Here is a 15,302-nt window from a genome sequence, read left to right as displayed (position 1 = left end):
TACATTCTGTATTAACTACATGTGGGCATCAGACTGTCCTTGTACAGTGACTTAAGCTATTTGGCTAGCAAGAAATGAAAAGAATTCAAAACAAAGATGTTATTCCTAATCAAGTTTGACACAAGAATAGATATGCATATTAAGGGACACAGCCACCTTTAAAGGAAAAGAAACAAATAATACTAAGATCCCCCGATATATATATAACAATAGTGTGGAGTTATTTCAACGAGGCTTGTCAAGGTAATCCCAGCTATTGTGGATCATGAGGCATTACTTTAAGAGACAATTATGAGACCAGTTTCAAAGCAGAGCTATAGGAGATGGATCAAACAACAGAGCATAACATTATGCTTTTTGGTAGATTTTGAAAATAGCAATAGAGAAAGGTTTAAATTGTCTACAGGTGATAAGAGATTCCAAACAAATTCCAAAGAGGTCAAATGGAAATTTCAATCAGGAAAATTTGCAGCTGGCCCATCATTGGATGGAATCAGAGAAGCAAGGAAAAATTCCATGTCATTATCTTTTCAGCATGTTTGCAAGGGATAAATATGAAGGCTGATATATTGTTCAAGTAAGCACTGAGGATGCAGAACAGATGGATGGAGATGATTGAATACCCCATCTGGACCTTCTCATTCAATCTATTTCTAATCAAGCTGTTATAGTAATGACCTTTTGGATGGCTGTTTTGGAAGCAGTGTCAAAACTTAAACATCATACTTACCCTAAAATTATTATAACTGTTTACATGCTTTCCAGGACTTTAATTGCATACCATAGTTACACATAAAAGCCACGACATTAATCACATAACAGTTTGAAATAGTTCAGCATGCCTTCATAACATTGGAGATATTCCAACTGTGTTCATATTTGTCACTAATCCTGGATGACTTTAATTACAGTTCTCAGACCCTCTCCTTTAAGCATGTGATCAAATGCCTTGTTCATGTCAGCAAAAGAAACCTTGTCTGTAACAAATTTATCCAGTTCAAGCTCCTGCAAATTTAACAATCAAGGAAGGAAGGATTAAAACCGTAATTATAACTCTAATTAGATATGATAAGCATAGATTGCTCCCGTCATGGTACGGACAAAAAAAAAACAACTGGGAAATATGACCACACAGTATTATCTACAATTATGGTTTGAATAACCTGTTACAACTATGTTATGAAGTCTTACCCCATTCAAATACATCTCTACAAGGCCTGGAAAATCAGTACGAGGCTTATAATTTCCAAAGAAGGTTCCTTTCAACGTTTTCTTGCTCAGAAAGTTTACAGGATTCGTTTTAAAGACTGCGTCTGAACGAGGGACCCCTGTTAAAACGGCTACACCCCAACCCTGCAAAAACAGAACTCTGATATCAAACATATGCATTGCCTGCATTTTCTTAATTAAATCGAAGCAATCAGTTTAAACTTTAAAGCTACAACTTAGAATTGAAATGATTGATGTATCTTAAACCAAAGGAAACCAAGAGCTAGTACATCATGGCAGCATTCCAAAGCTTGAACCATGGCCTCAATACTCCCTGTGCATTCAACGCTGCAGTCCACCCCTCCATCAGTTTTTTCCGCAATTACCTGTAAACATTTTTTATAAGTGTTTGGAAATTAAGAGTCTACACTGCTTTGAATGGATGGTGAATGAGTTCACTCCATGCGAAAACTTAAAATCTCCCCCACCTAAGTACTAAAGTACCACACTAGTCAAAAGAAACCAATACTCTGATCTGGGAGAGAGTTTGATGATCATTTTGGGCAGCTCAACGTACCTGATGAATAGGTTTTTTGTACTCTTTAGGGTTTATAAATTTCGTTACTCCAAATTGTTTTGCTGAGAAAGGAAAGATTACAAGAAAGGGTTAAAAAGGCAATTCTACAAGTCAACATATCAACATATGTACACAGATTTTCCAATAATGGAAGTGGGAAATATACAATTATTTCGTTCATATCTCTCATTATTGAAATCGATTCCAATTATTCGAGCAGCTCCTGCAATTCTTTCACCTTCACAAGCCTGCGTAGTTAAACTCGGGTCAGAAGGCTAACATATAATTAAACTCTACCCTCATCATATTGGTCCCAATGAAAATGCAGGTAGGGGAAGTGAACAGAATAGTCCCTAGAAAAAGGTTTGAGGACTTTAAAACTGCAACATATACTAATATGCATACAGTGGAACATAAAGAGGGCACTTGTTATTAGTAGTTACAGCAAGCCCAACAGCCCCCAGGCCAAATACTGCTACTATCGAACCCTTCTTGGGTTTGCTTGCGTTCAAAGTAGCACCCATCCCTGATTCCACAACAGAGAAGAATTTTACACAACAATTCCAGTCAAAGAAACCATTATGAATGATTTTATAATTATTAATAGTACAACGAGCAAAAGTCCTCGCAATTGACATGCCCACTTTGTAAAACACTATACATTGTCAACGAGGTCAATTATTTCATTTCTTCAGTCAAACTTAATATATTATCATCTCAAAATTACTTATAAAATCTTCTACAATTCAGGAAAGTAGTTTTTGCATAAATGGCAGGCTGCATCCAGACTTGGAGTCGCTCTGCATTGAGTAAATTCTGTTTTGATAGGAGATCCAAGGGCAATATAGGCCTTGCGGGGCAGGCGGTGTTTAGAGATGAGCATGGTAACATTCCAGGGAGGTTAGACAAGTTTAAAATAATCAATATTTAATTTAGAAAACACTTGAAAGTATGTTGAAACCTTTAAAACTTAATGCATTTAACTCACAGTTTAGTTAGTGTATCTGATGCAACAATAACCCTTTACTAACCCTCCAGTTCAATTGATTTACAGTTAATTTTGCAGAACCACAGTGTTAAGCTTACTAATCTCTTTCGCTAACAATTAAACATTAGATTACAGAAGTGCACTTCAGCATAGCAGATCTAGTTTAGTGAGAAAAAGAAAAAGGAAATGAAATAACCGCCACATTTAGCGGATTAGTAAAATCACCCAATCATATTAACCAAGAATGGAGCAAAAGCAGTCCATATTTTAGTGTAATAAAAGAAATTACAATACATTCCATATTTTAGTGTAATAAAAGAAATTACAATACTTGAGACACTGCACACAAGCAGCTGGTAACTTGAAACTCCAAGATAATGTAAAAATTATCCATCTATGGGCTGGTTCATCATCATGGATAACATGAGAATGAGGAACTTGTCCATTTATGGCACCTCAGTCTAACACAAGCTGGGTTTCTCATCTAATACTGTACGATGAAGAATAATAGAATTTTTTTTTTAGTATTAATGCCCATTGTGTTTAACAAATTCTTTTTAGTCAAAGCTTTGAACGCCTAAATTACAATTATATTCACGTTGATACAATTGTTATCGATGTCTGAAAATCATGTCCATTCGATATATAATACTGTGATTTACGAAAGCCTACACAGTGAATACCATCAATTGTTCAAACAGTAAACCTCAAGAAGGAAATTCCTCTGAAATACATTTGAACACTGTAAAATAAAATATATGAATATGTATTTTCCATCATTATATGTTTAATCAATGGTTACTGAAGTGAGTATCTTTCAGCAGCTCCTATGGTACCACTCTTTGTGTATCCTTGTCTGCGTGGAATCTCTCCCCAATTCCGATATCCTTTCCAAAAACTTTATATACTATGTCTTCACATATTCCTCTGGTAAGCTGAAGTCCATAATTTTAAGAGCAGGAGTGCTCTGAAGCAAGCAACCTACCACGGCGATTTCCCTATCATCTAATTGAACTAAATCTACCCCTAAGAATTGAAGATTAATCAACGGAATGCTTAAGTGTGCTGGTACTGGATCTCTGGCTAGCTCCTGCATTAAATTAGAAACCATATCAGTCAACTCTGCCCTAGATGATATTTTAGCCCTAGCCTTTGCTGATGCACACCAACGATGCACATAAATACACAACACAGCTTTGGACTCCATATTGTCATCATACCATGGGAAGCAAGGCTTTAACATTATAAATGCATAATGAGAATAAGAGTAAGAAGAAATTAGCATAAAAATGAATTCCTTACCTGAATAGACATGCAACAAACCTCCAAACGCTCGAGATTGGGAAGTCTCTCGAGTAGCTTGTAGAAAGGAACCAACATCTTTTCAAGCGATGGCCAAAGTCCAATGTCAAATTCCTTCAAAGTTTCGAAACTCCCCACTATCCCAAGAAACCTCTCTACTGATAAATTGTTTGCTTCCTCTTGCCACAAAAACATTGACAATTTGATCAAATTAGTGCCAAGCTGCATTTTAAGTTGAGATACCGCATAGGAAAACTCATGAAGCAACACCCCGTAAATAACTGCCACATTTAGCGGATTAGTAAAATCACCCAATCATATTAGATGCGATGATGACATAGTGTGAAGGAAATAGAGGTTCATTTCCTGTATATGTGTAATGTGATAATTGCTGATTAATAGTAAATGAAAAATACATGTAAAAAGATAAATATTTTTGATTAACCATAAAACCTGAGTGAAATGCAGAAGGAAATCCTAATGCTAGAATTGCACAGTAGTTAAAACAACACAACCGAAAAAGATAGAGTTATACCTCTATTGTACAATCATTTACCAATAGTGGTTCCATCATAATTTGTTACATATAACTATAAATAAAGAAAGAAATGAATTAAGAGCACGAGGGTTAGTTCTAGAGCCAGATAACCTGCTGCATAGCACAGTCCCTCAAGCTAAGAGTCAACCCATGAAATCATGTACCAATTCAATCGAAAAACTGTTGTAATCAACGATGTAAGAAGACTGAGTATCTTTTCCATAGAGATAAGCTAATTACAAATCCATTGTCTGCATTATTGCTAATTCAATATCGACTATAACCGAATAACATGAGATTCATAATAACTGAAAAAAAAGAAGAAAAAAAAGAAAAAGATATGCATTATCAAAATGAACATTCATATTCACAAAGGAGAAAATATTGTGGCCTTAAACCCAATAATTTAAGTTATCCAATGTAAATGTTTAAATACGTAAAAACATTCCCAGAATAGGGTGAAGAACAGTCCCTAATCTTAAAAAAATTTTACTGTATGGAACAGTCTCAAAAGAATTTATAAACTTAAAATACATTCTCCACCACTCGACAGGGTTGAGGGTTAGCAAGGAGGGAGATAAACGGTAATGAACGAAAACCCCAAGTTGGTGCCTCCTGAGAGTTATAATCAATATCAGAGCCATAATCCAGTCTACCAACTTGGAGAACGAAGTAGGAAGAGACCCTTTATCAGTGTTCAAAAAAAAACCAACCAAGAACCTTAGGCATGTCCAATTCCAGAGAAGAGCATACCTACGACCGAAGAAATCGACCCAGTATTAGTATGGGCTGAACAGGAAAGACAAATGTTAGAAATGATAGTGAAAATCCCATAACTAATTACCTATAGGTGTAGAAGGTTGTTCCAGATGTCTGCTCTGCAACCTGAAGGTTAAAGGAAAATATTAGAACATGAAACTTACTAATAATTCTATAGCCATGGAGGACCAAAATTCTCCATGCAGTAATTAAATACCTGCCAGAAGCACAGACGGTCTTAGCCAGTCGAGAAAGGCGAAAGAAAAACCTCTGAACCATAACCCTTCCTGCATATGAGTAAAGTCCTGAAGCCGAAATTCATGCATAAGGTTATTTTAAAAAGGAAAAAAAGAAAAACAAACTATCAAAAGAGTTTACAGACCAGAAATTGAAGCACAACGGTGTTATTGAGCAACGCATAAATGAACCTACCATCCTCTGTGTAATGACAAAGGCCAACAGTTTGGTTATGGTGGTCTTCCAGAAATCATCACCAGGCGCCATGAGTAGCAGAGGTTCCATCATACAAACCCTAACATTACCACGTGAGGAGCAGTAAACCCAACAAAAACCTAAAAAGAACAAATGAACCTAGGGCGCAAAGGGTCGGGTTCGATTAGTTCCCTTGTACCCAAAAATAAACCCTTCGGATCTGCCAGGCACGACATCGTCATCTAATGTAAATCCGATGCTCAAATTCCATCTATTATACAAATCCAGGCCCTTTCTTTCGTCTCTGTCAAGAAACTGATAGTCTCTGTCAAGAAACGGATAACGGATCTCCAGCAGCTCAGAAAAGATTGTAAGGGAAGGTGTCCAGGGGATGGATGAGGTAGGTCAAAGCCAGCGCCAGGAACATGAGCACTTCTGCTATCCCTTGGTCGATGGCGGTGCCTGAAACATCAAGATACATTCCTTCAATCCTGTTATAAATCCCGTGACGAGTCCCCTAATGAACCGAACCGAACAGAACTTTAATGTCGGAAAAAGTAGAAAAAAAAAGAATAAAAGACCGAGATCTTACCGTCGGACGAGGGAGCAGGAGCGGGAGCCTCTGCATTGGCGGAAGGTGCGAAGAGATTAATCAACAGGAAGGCGACAGAGAGCAACATCAAGATACATTCCTTCAATCCTGTTATAAATCCCGTGACGAATCCCCTAATGAACCGAACCGAACAGAACTTTAATGTCGGAAAAAGCAGAAAAAAAAAGAATAAAAGACCGAGATCTTACCGTCGGACGAGGGAGTAGGAGCAGGAGCCTCTGCATTGGCGGAAGATGCGAAGAGATTAATCAACGCGACAGAGAGCATCATCACCGTCACGGAGACAGACGAGAAGGCCATCTCTGCTGAAGAATAACAAGAAATGTCGATGTCGGCAAACAAGAAAATCAAGAGAGGAAGAAAAGAGGAGCTGTGGCAACGAACCTCAGAGAACAGACCTCTAAACCCTATCGAATGCAGAGGGAGGAGTGAGTTTGTGCAGATAGGTGTATGCACCTGGACTTGGGATTGTGTTGCACCCAACTGGTGTACTGGAACTCCGGCGTAAAACGGGTAACTTACCGTGTAGAGGTCGAACCTCTCTTTCTCTCTCGCTGCTTGCATGGTTCCAACGCCCTATGGCCCGCACACCCTTAACACCCATATTTCTCTGCAGGTGTGCTGAAAAAAAAGGTCGATGACCTTCTTCGTTAGAGTGACAGAGATTAAGGGGATGAAATCCTCTTGCCCCTAGGGCTTCCAAGAAAACAGAACAAAAAGAACATAGCAGAGCAATGGCTTGAATTGGGAAGGTACACTAAAGGCGATGCTTAGGGGTTAGTGAAAATAACCAGAACCGTGGATCTTAGAAAGGAAACATCTGGAGTGTTGATCGATTCCGGAATAACAAAAATAAATATGGAGGTGCATCCCACGTTACGTGTGTACAACCAAAGTCTTGTAGAAATTAAACTAGCAATTGTCCCAAAAGGTACAAAGAGAGGCCAATAGGATTATTAAATTAGAGTTGTTGAATTTCTCTAAAAGAGATATTGATTGAAGCCTACAAGGAGAAACGAGATTTGATGTTTGGAGTTCTATGCTATCTGGACATCATATTTCTTTAAATACAATGTAATTTTTTATAAAAGTTCAAGCCCAATGCAGTTCTGCCATGCAGGCATACACTTAAATCACTACTGGACTTATGATATTGACAAAGTTAAAGTAAAGTGGTATACAAGAGAATGTATCAAGCTAAACCACAAGTTACACATCTTTAGACCTGAAAAAGTACATAACAATGGTCTGCTCCAAAGGCACCAGTGGGTCACTAAAACGAGTGACCACAAGAAGAGACACAATTGTATTAATCGAAAGAAAATACAAAGTTGCTAATTAGAAATATATGGTCAAACACTATTGTTATCATAAGTAGTGTTTGTTATCACATGCATTTACAGTGGCCATTCAAGTTTCAATTTTATTAGATCAATTGGAACTTGTTTGGTTCACAATCAGTATTTTCTATTCAACTATATGTGTTTTATGTTTCGCAAATAACATAAAGAACAAAACAGTAAATCTCATCCTCTCATCAATAATCACTATTAAGTTGTTTACATATTTTACTCTTCAGTGAGCCAATGAAGTGTAATTAAGATGGCCATCATTCCAATGTCAGCCAATGGAGTGTAATTATAAACTCATCCAATATAGATCAACCACAAGAATAATGTCAAGCTGTATCATCCAACAATAAGTTTTTCTTTTCAATTAACAAGCTACCAGTTCTTTGGCTGTCGCATAAAATATAAATTGAGGAGTTAAAACACACTAGGGCCATTATAGCTAAACATGCATCAAGGTTTACTGCTTTACCCAATCAGGATGCAAAAAGAAATGCTACAACGCAGTAGCAATGGATTCATCAGCGAAAATTGGCCAGACTTTAATTAATTCACAAAAACGTTGAATGATATCAATTGTTCAAAAGTTTTAAACAAGTAAAGAAACACAAGAGAAAAGACAATAAATGCTCACCAAAACAAAAGAGATGTGCAAATGATTAAATTAGTTACTGAGGTGTGCTGAAATGCCTTAAAAAGTGCTTATAGACTTTAACTATATTTATTAAGGACCCCAACTGGAATTTGCAAAGCAAAAGGTTTTTCCCCGAGGTTTGTTATTATCATGTTCTCGTTCTCTAAAAGTTTGCTCCAAGTAGATCAAGTGGGCAAGGGACTTTACATGGACTCCACTCAACTTCAAACACAGCTTCAGCCATTATGTAGAGTGATTGAAATTGAACACAACTAAGTAAAGAAGACCAACAATTGAGCTATAATCAGTATCAGGGACTCCTCGAGCACCAACTGGACACAAAACAGATGAAGACTCCCTAGCCTTTGCCACTGCTCGCATAGCTTCATCTGGATTCAATTTGGCTAGCCTCCAAGCACTGATTCTAACAGGACGCTTCTGCATCCTGTTTTGCATCCTATTTACAACCTCGATATTATCAGGATCAATAGTGGACGGGTGTGGAATAACTTCATCCTGCCATTTAACACACAATACATGTCAGCCTGTACTACTATAGTCTGACCAAATTACAGACCTAAACCAAGATTTGAAATTGTGGATAACAAATTTATATACCTGATGCTCAACAAATATTCTAAGTGGTGTACACCATGCACCTTTATACTGCAAACCAAGAGAACTTCCTCCAATTAAACCAGTGGCAGTTGAACCACTTGGAGAGGAAGGTATACTTCGTGCATCACCCTCAACAGAAACTCCTGGCGGCTCACTTTGTGACCTCATTGCCACAACATATTCATATGTCGTAATTCCCTACTATTCAGTACTCTTGTTAAAGGATGTTAAGTTTAGTGAATATAAATCGACAAAAGATTGTTGAGAACCATATGGATTTTTAAATAAAACTAACCTTTTTAATCAGTGTAATATGAAAAAAGAAAAGCTCTGCTAATGGCATTGAAGCAAGGCCACCAATGTACATACTACCTGCACGAAGACAACATCAGAACTCAGTTTCAGAGACAAAAGCTTACTAAAGTTTTATGCCGGTTATCAAACTTAGAGTACCTTAATATTGGCTAAATGTTGTTAGGTTTATCAGATTTTATAGAACCTCTTCAATGAATTACTGTCCTTCTTATAATTCAGGAATCATTCAACATTTTCATACAATTTTTTCTCTTGTGATTCTATACAGGCATTCTGTGGTCCAGACTCCAACATAACATTCTAAGAAGTTTTCCTCAAACAACATAAACTTTAGATCCTTCTAGAAAATCTCTGAAAGAATACAATTTCAGTTCACTGAAACTGGGTAACAGCATGCCAATCACAGACAAGAGTGGACAAACATACAACCACATAGATCATCCAAAAGCATATTTCATTTCAAATACATGACAGAAATATGTTGTTCAATGTAAAGCAATTTATCTTCCTAGCAATGAAGCAAGTTTTGAACACATACATAACCAATAATCTCCCTAATCTATCAGAAATCTTGTGTTCCTCATAATATCAACTCAGCGATTTTTAGAAGCTTTCTTACCAGGAAAACTCCTTCTAAGACTCTCACTCACAGCTTGCACAGCTGAGATAGGTCATACAGAGTAAAATATGTCTATAAAGAATTTAAACCTCGGTGAGGAATATTATCCCCTCCGCTTAACCATAAATCCAAAACCCGGTTAAGGATCCCCGAGTATACTTACTAACATGTCAAATATTAAAATTTTCTCAACCCTAAAAGAAAAAATCACATACCTTTCCCAGGGCTGCTAGCTTCTCCGGCAAAATTGTGCTGAAACCCTCCCCAGCCATGTCTCCATTGTGATCAGAAACATCATTGTTCCGTCCTGATCTCTCGTTAGGTCCGAGGCATGGTCTTGCATGAATTGCAGAATTATTTTCCTGCAATACCAAATATAAAACGTTACGCCCACTTCAATAATTACTAAAAACCCGGTGCGAGTTCTAAACCTCAAAGGAAAACTGTTATGCCAACGCCTCTCTCCATAATGATGGTGGGCTCGAATCTTCACCCACTGCATGAAGCCGGCAGAAATATCCGCAAATTTGTTACAAATTCCTGTAATTCCTGAACAAATCGTTACAAATTACTGAGAAAGCAGTTTAAAGTTAGCAGCGATTCTCCATGTGCCTTCAATGGTGTCCACTGTGACAGAGAAGGGCACGTATTCCTGTAATCCCTGAACAAACCGTTACAAATTACTGAGAAAGCAGTTTAAAGTTAGCAGTTTAAATATTTTTATTTTTTTCTTTATAAACTTTTTATAAAACCGACGGATTTGTGGTCTACGCAGACATCCCCAATGCTCGGTCTCGGAGTTTATAGGTGGATTTTGCGTTTACATGTAGGACGCTTGTATTAATGTTAATTTTGGTTCCTTAGAAATCACGAAAAGCGAACTCTAGATTCGATTTCGTACTGGCCATGGCTACAAGCATCCGATAAATAAATACCATAAAAAAATATGGATTACAACTACCAAAATCAATTCAATTGGACATGAGGAATATCAAGCAATGCTGATACAGATAACAGAACAGAATACAATATTATTGATACAAAGAACAGAACAGAGTCGTCATTGTTACAGTGATATAGTTCCCATTGCATCAGCAGTTTAGTTCCCATGCTGTAAAGTGTGTTTGATAGATGGTTAAAATCAAACGTTGGTGTCTATTGGAAGGTGGGATGCCCCGGGAAGGATTAGAACAAAGCAGAGTTAGGTAGCTACTTTCCAATAAAGAAGAAGATGACTCCCCCGAGGCCAGATTTTCCCAGATAGAAGCAAGTATTTAAGCCTTACAGTGGGTGGTTTCTTACTTGGTGTCCACCCTACTGGAACAGAGGACTCGTGAAAATGAGAAGAAAGCAGACCTGAAAGAGTCAGGCATAGGTCTGGAATGTTTATTCGAAAAAAGTAAGGCTGGCATGTTGCCAATTTTTTTCTAGGGTAGAAGTGAAGCTCGATATTCAGCTATTTAATGGGCTTGTGAGCATAGAGAAATTGAATAAATGTTTAAGGACGTTTGAGGTGTATTTCAACTATCAGGGATATAACAAGATGAAGAAAATTACCTTTGCACTCTTAAAACTATTGGAGCACGCCCTCCTGTGGTGAGAAAGTTATTGCCAGTGTTAGCAACAGTAATGGAAAGTGCTTGTTAATTATTGGGATGACTCTATAAGGCTGTTGCAGAGGAAATTTTGCCCAGTTGGGTATGAAAGGGAGCAGCAAATTCGATGGCCGTACTCAGAGATATGAAGGGGAGCAGCAAATTCGATGGCACTACTCAGAGAGTTGTTATGTGGCTATTTTCAAATGATTTGAAATACTTTAATTCTCAAAGAATCCACAAACATCTACACTGTCAAAGAATACAAAGAAAAAAAAATAAACCGCTAAAGATAAATTCATTTGAACCGGGGAGAGACGTACCAGTTCCATTGAATGAGAGAAGTAGTTGCTCCTCATCATGATCAACAATGAAATCCAAATACACTGTAACAACAAAAAATGAAAAAAGAATGAACCCTATATCTCTGTTTCTGTAGAAGACAAGTTACCCACAGTCATAAATATAACAGTATACCTGGTATCCAGAATCCATAAACATCTACACTGTCAAAGAATTCAAAGAAATAAAAATAAACTGCCAAAGATAAATTCATTTTAACCGGGGAGAGACGTACCAGTTCCATTGAATGAGAGAAGTAGTTGCTCCCCATCATGATCAACAATGAAATCCAAATACACCGTAACAAGAAAAAATGAAAAAAGAATGAACCCTATATCTCTGTTTCTGTAGAAGACAAGTTAGCCACTGTGATAAATATAACATTATATATACCTGGGTATCCAGAATCCATAAACATCTACACTGTCAAAGAATACAAAGAAACAAAAATAAACTGCCAAAGATAAATTCATTTGAACCGGGGAGAGACGTACCAGTTTGATTAAATGAGAGAAGTAGTTGCTCCCCATCACGATCAACAATGAAATCAAAATGCATTGTAACAACAAAAAATGCAAAAAGAATGAACCCTATATCTCTGTTTCTGTAGAAGACAAGTTACCCACGGTCATAAATATAACGTTCTACCTGCGTACCCATATTCTGGAGCAGGCCAACCCTCTACTCGGGTATTTGTTTATCTTTTTGTTTCGGATTCCACGCAAACGTCTTTCCCAATCCCCTTTTCCATCTTCTCCAGAATGAGCAGTCACAGAAAACTTGGTACGACCACGACCAGAGCCTTAGCAGGCCTATTTTTTCGTACTTTCTCGTTCTATGACAGGTCCACCTCCTCTGCAGCCATCTTTCAAAGAGAAAATTCTTTCCCCATCGTATCAACTGCATGGTTGTCCTCTTCTGAGTGATTTTGAGACTGGGGGAAGCCGGTCTTCACATCTTCAAGAGACGTATACTTTCTGATAAAAAGAAAAGAAGACCCCAGATCTCATTCACTGGGTAAACTATTTTTTGATCTACAATTTATTTAGAGTAAAGAAAAAATAAATAAAAGAAGACCTAAAAAGACAATGAGCATAGATTTATTTACCAGGATCAGGATGAGAGTGTAATTCACCTCACCTTCTTGGTGTCTGAAATCACTAAAATGGAATTAATTAATGTAATGTCATTTCTAATTTATCATAAAGAAATAAAGAAATAAAACAATAACAAAAGTATCGAACAGAAATTTACCATTATCTGAGGAGGAGGATGACAGTACCCTGTTTAGCTGCCTTTGAAACCTTGCTGGTGTTGCCGATTCGAAAGTTTGAACATATATTTATCATAATCAAGTAGGAGGATGAAAATTCCCAGCCCTTAACATCTTCACCATTGCTGTTTCTCAAAACCTTCGAATCCGCTCTGAAGAGCCCGCTGACAGAAGTCCTAACCACAGAGCTCCTGCCGACCCTGGACAACGACAGAGACCTCAGATAATCCTTGCTCGAACTGACAGCATCACAACACGACGACGACAGCGATCGAACCGACAACTTCTTGGCAGCTACCTCGGACGCCCATAGGTCGCGCCTCTGCAAGCCCTTCTCGATCGGTTTAGGCCCCGAATTCGTCACCGCTACCTGTTTTTCATTCTCGTGAATGGCGATCAAATCCTGGGGACTCCCGATGAACGGGTGCCTGCCTTGCAGAGGCCTGACGCCGTGCAAGACCGGGACAGGGGACCCAGGTTCGAGCCTGTCGACGTACACGAATTGGCCGAGCTGAAGCTTGTTACTCAACACCAGGTCGACATCTTCGTCTTTGAGAGAAACATAGGTAGCATGCGAGGAATCCGAGACCTTGACATAAAAACCGTGCTTCGGCCACAGCGCGTCTCCGTCAAGATCGGCGGGAATGATATCGATTACCTGCAGTAAAGATGATCTGTGTTCTACGGCCGCCTTAACATCCGAATTCATGTGCTGCAGAAGTCGCTTGAGCATCCCGGCTGTTAACGTCGTCATTTTGAATCCCAATTGAAACCATAAATCCAAATTAATATACAGTTCTGGCGGTCTGTGTGCGCAGGAATCGATTCCGGATGCTGCTGCAAACAAGACAGAAAAGAAACAAGAATCGGAAAAGAAACAAGAATCCTAATTCCAATAGCCCGCCATTAACTATCAAGAAAAAGCTACGAACCCTTAAGTGGGATTCAGATTGTCAAACGTGGACGCCCATGACCAAATCCCGCCACAGGCGAAACTCGATCATTATTCTGAGGAGTACAGCCGCGAAAATCCTCTAGCTTGACTTTCAATCTCAAGGGACTTTTCTTCTTCTTGGCATCCCCCCGCCCAGCTATAGGGATGTCTTTATTGTAGGCAGCACAGAGATTACATTGAAAACATAAATTCTATTGTTGTAAAAAATGCTCCAAAACAATAGAAGAGAAACAGAAGACGCGTGAGAGTCTACAAAAATAACTGAAACTCGTTACCATCGCTAATAAAGCCTTTGTCATCAGTAACCCTCTTCAAAGCAGAAAAATCGAAGTCTACCCTCTTCCGGGACCTTAGAGGTTTGCTTTTGCTTTTCACAGATATATATAGTTGTTCATGGAAACAAGATCAAAAGGAAGTCTTAAACGACAAAGTAAGAGGGACTTTGTAAACCCTCCTTATAACATTAAGAGATTTCTGTAAGCTCTCCAACATATCGAGCATAAAAAATCTGCAACAAAATGTCTAGGGCTTCATCAATGATCAATGCTTCAAAGTTATAAACGACTCTATGTAGAAGAATTATAAAAGAGCTAAATTACAGATGCAGGGTTTTTAGAACTCTCAAAGATGAAGGTGCAAATATTGTTAAATCCACTGGTAAGAATTCCTCAACCTGCAAAGAACACAACAATGATGAGAAAATGAAATTGCAAAAATAAATTGAGAGTAATTATCAAATGCCAAAGAAGAGGGGAATGGAGCAAATCAAAGGTCTGATTCCCTCAAAGAAAAACACTACAACCCCATTTGCAAATGGTAAGGCCTTCGGACATTTCAATGCGCAAAAAACTGAACTGGTAACCCGCCCAAGCGCCTACAGCTGCGATTTCATCTGCAAAATACCTTCGAACCTGAGACATACAGAGTCGACTAATAAGCACTCCACCAGAATCGATAAGAAGAACTGCAATTGTGCAACCTTGAGAGGGTTTCCGTTGAGGTTTCGGAGACTCGAGCAATACAACTGGCGCCAGTTGCAGAGGTTTTGCGAGACCTGGGCAATACAACTCGCGCTAGCTGCAGAGGTTCTTGGTTGAGGCCATAGTAATTGAAGGGACCATGACGAATATCGTCAGTGGAAAGGAAAAGGGTCGTGCCAGGTGTCAACCTGACAATGAAAAGGA

The 15,302-nt window shown here is 38.4% G+C and overlaps 3 protein-coding genes and 1 long non-coding RNA gene across 6 annotated transcripts; all 4 read right to left on the bottom strand.

The window, feature by feature from the left end:
* Window positions 1–859: 859 nt before the first annotated feature.
* Window positions 860–2,310, bottom strand: LOC149236436 (alcohol dehydrogenase class-P-like). The gene is made up of 6 exons (XM_089368909.1): window positions 2,230–2,310; window positions 1,953–2,034; window positions 1,787–1,848; window positions 1,500–1,595; window positions 1,192–1,353; window positions 860–1,005 (listed from the first exon to the last, which is right to left on the bottom strand). Exons 1-6 carry the CDS (start codon window positions 2,308–2,310, stop codon window positions 886–888), a joined length of 603 nt encoding a protein of 200 aa, XP_089225035.1. The 3' UTR covers window positions 860–885.
* A 3,148-nt stretch (window positions 2,311–5,458) lies between these two features.
* Window positions 5,459–5,948, bottom strand: LOC149236435 (uncharacterized). The gene is made up of 3 exons (XR_016268398.1): window positions 5,806–5,948; window positions 5,591–5,678; window positions 5,459–5,499 (listed from the first exon to the last, which is right to left on the bottom strand). It is a non-coding gene; the product is annotated as an uncharacterized LOC149236435 (long non-coding RNA).
* Window positions 5,949–6,082: 134 nt separating this feature from the next.
* Window positions 6,083–6,718, bottom strand: LOC149236434 (uncharacterized). Its single transcript, XM_089461565.1, has 2 exons — window positions 6,607–6,718; window positions 6,083–6,267 (listed from the first exon to the last, which is right to left on the bottom strand). Exons 1-2 carry the CDS (start codon window positions 6,716–6,718, stop codon window positions 6,164–6,166), a joined length of 216 nt encoding a protein of 71 aa, XP_089317691.1. The 3' UTR covers window positions 6,083–6,163.
* Window positions 6,719–8,394: 1,676 nt separating this feature from the next.
* LOC149236433 (putative protein S-acyltransferase 19) lies at window positions 8,395–12,865 on the bottom strand. 3 transcript variants are annotated; one of them, XR_016268397.1, is made up of 6 exons: window positions 12,126–12,865; window positions 11,872–11,934; window positions 10,169–10,315; window positions 9,315–9,391; window positions 9,020–9,217; window positions 8,395–8,917 (listed from the first exon to the last, which is right to left on the bottom strand). XR_016268397.1 is itself a non-coding variant. In XM_089461564.1 (5 exons), the coding sequence occupies exons 1-4, from the start codon at window positions 12,162–12,164 to the stop codon at window positions 9,353–9,355; spliced, it is 288 nt and encodes a 95-aa protein (XP_089317690.1). In that variant the 5' UTR covers window positions 12,165–12,865; the 3' UTR covers window positions 8,932–9,217; window positions 9,315–9,352. The 3 variants fall into 3 exon arrangements, 2 of the variants coding, with proteins under 2 accessions (XP_089317689.1, XP_089317690.1); XM_089461564.1 differs by lacking the exon at window positions 8,395–8,917 and having other exon boundaries at window positions 8,932–9,217; XM_089461563.1 differs by lacking the exons at window positions 9,315–9,391; window positions 10,169–10,315; window positions 11,872–11,934; window positions 12,126–12,865 and having other exon boundaries at window positions 9,020–9,213.
* Window positions 12,866–15,302: the final 2,437 nt, after the last annotated feature.

Source organism: Pinus tabuliformis, chromosome 8, assembly GCF_031772625.1.
Source record: "Pinus tabuliformis cultivar Carrire ecotype Pingquan chromosome 8, CPIR1, whole genome shotgun sequence".
NCBI classification, from domain to species: domain Eukaryota; kingdom Viridiplantae; phylum Streptophyta; class Pinopsida; order Pinales; family Pinaceae; genus Pinus; species Pinus tabuliformis.
The sequence above is the reverse complement of the archived record's forward strand: the minus strand, read 5'-3'. Positions and strand labels throughout refer to the sequence as shown.

Coding starts and splice junctions, on each gene's coding strand:
- LOC149236436 (XM_089368909.1), bottom strand. CDS start 2,310: ATGGGTGCTACTTTGAACGCAAGCAAACCCAAGAAGGGTTCGATAGTA. Junction 1,849..1,952: donor GAGATATGAACGAAATAATT/GTATATTTCCCA, acceptor TTCCTTTCTCAG/CAAAACAATTTGGAGTAACG. Junction 1,006..1,191: donor TAGAGATGTATTTGAATGGG/GTAAGACTTCAT, acceptor TTAAATTTGCAG/GAGCTTGAACTGGATAAATT.
- LOC149236434 (XM_089461565.1), bottom strand. CDS start 6,718: ATGGCCTTCTCGTCTGTCTCCGTGACGGTGATGATGCTCTCTGTCGCG. Junction 6,268..6,606: donor TCCTACTCCCTCGTCCGACG/GTAAGATCTCGG, acceptor TTGATGTTTCAG/GCACCGCCATCGACCAAGGG.
- LOC149236433 (XM_089461563.1), bottom strand. CDS start 9,187: ATGAGGTCACAAAGTGAGCCGCCAGGAGTTTCTGTTGAGGGTGATGCA. Junction 8,918..9,019: donor GAATATTTGTTGAGCATCAG/GTATATAAATTT, acceptor GTTAAATGGCAG/GATGAAGTTATTCCACACCC.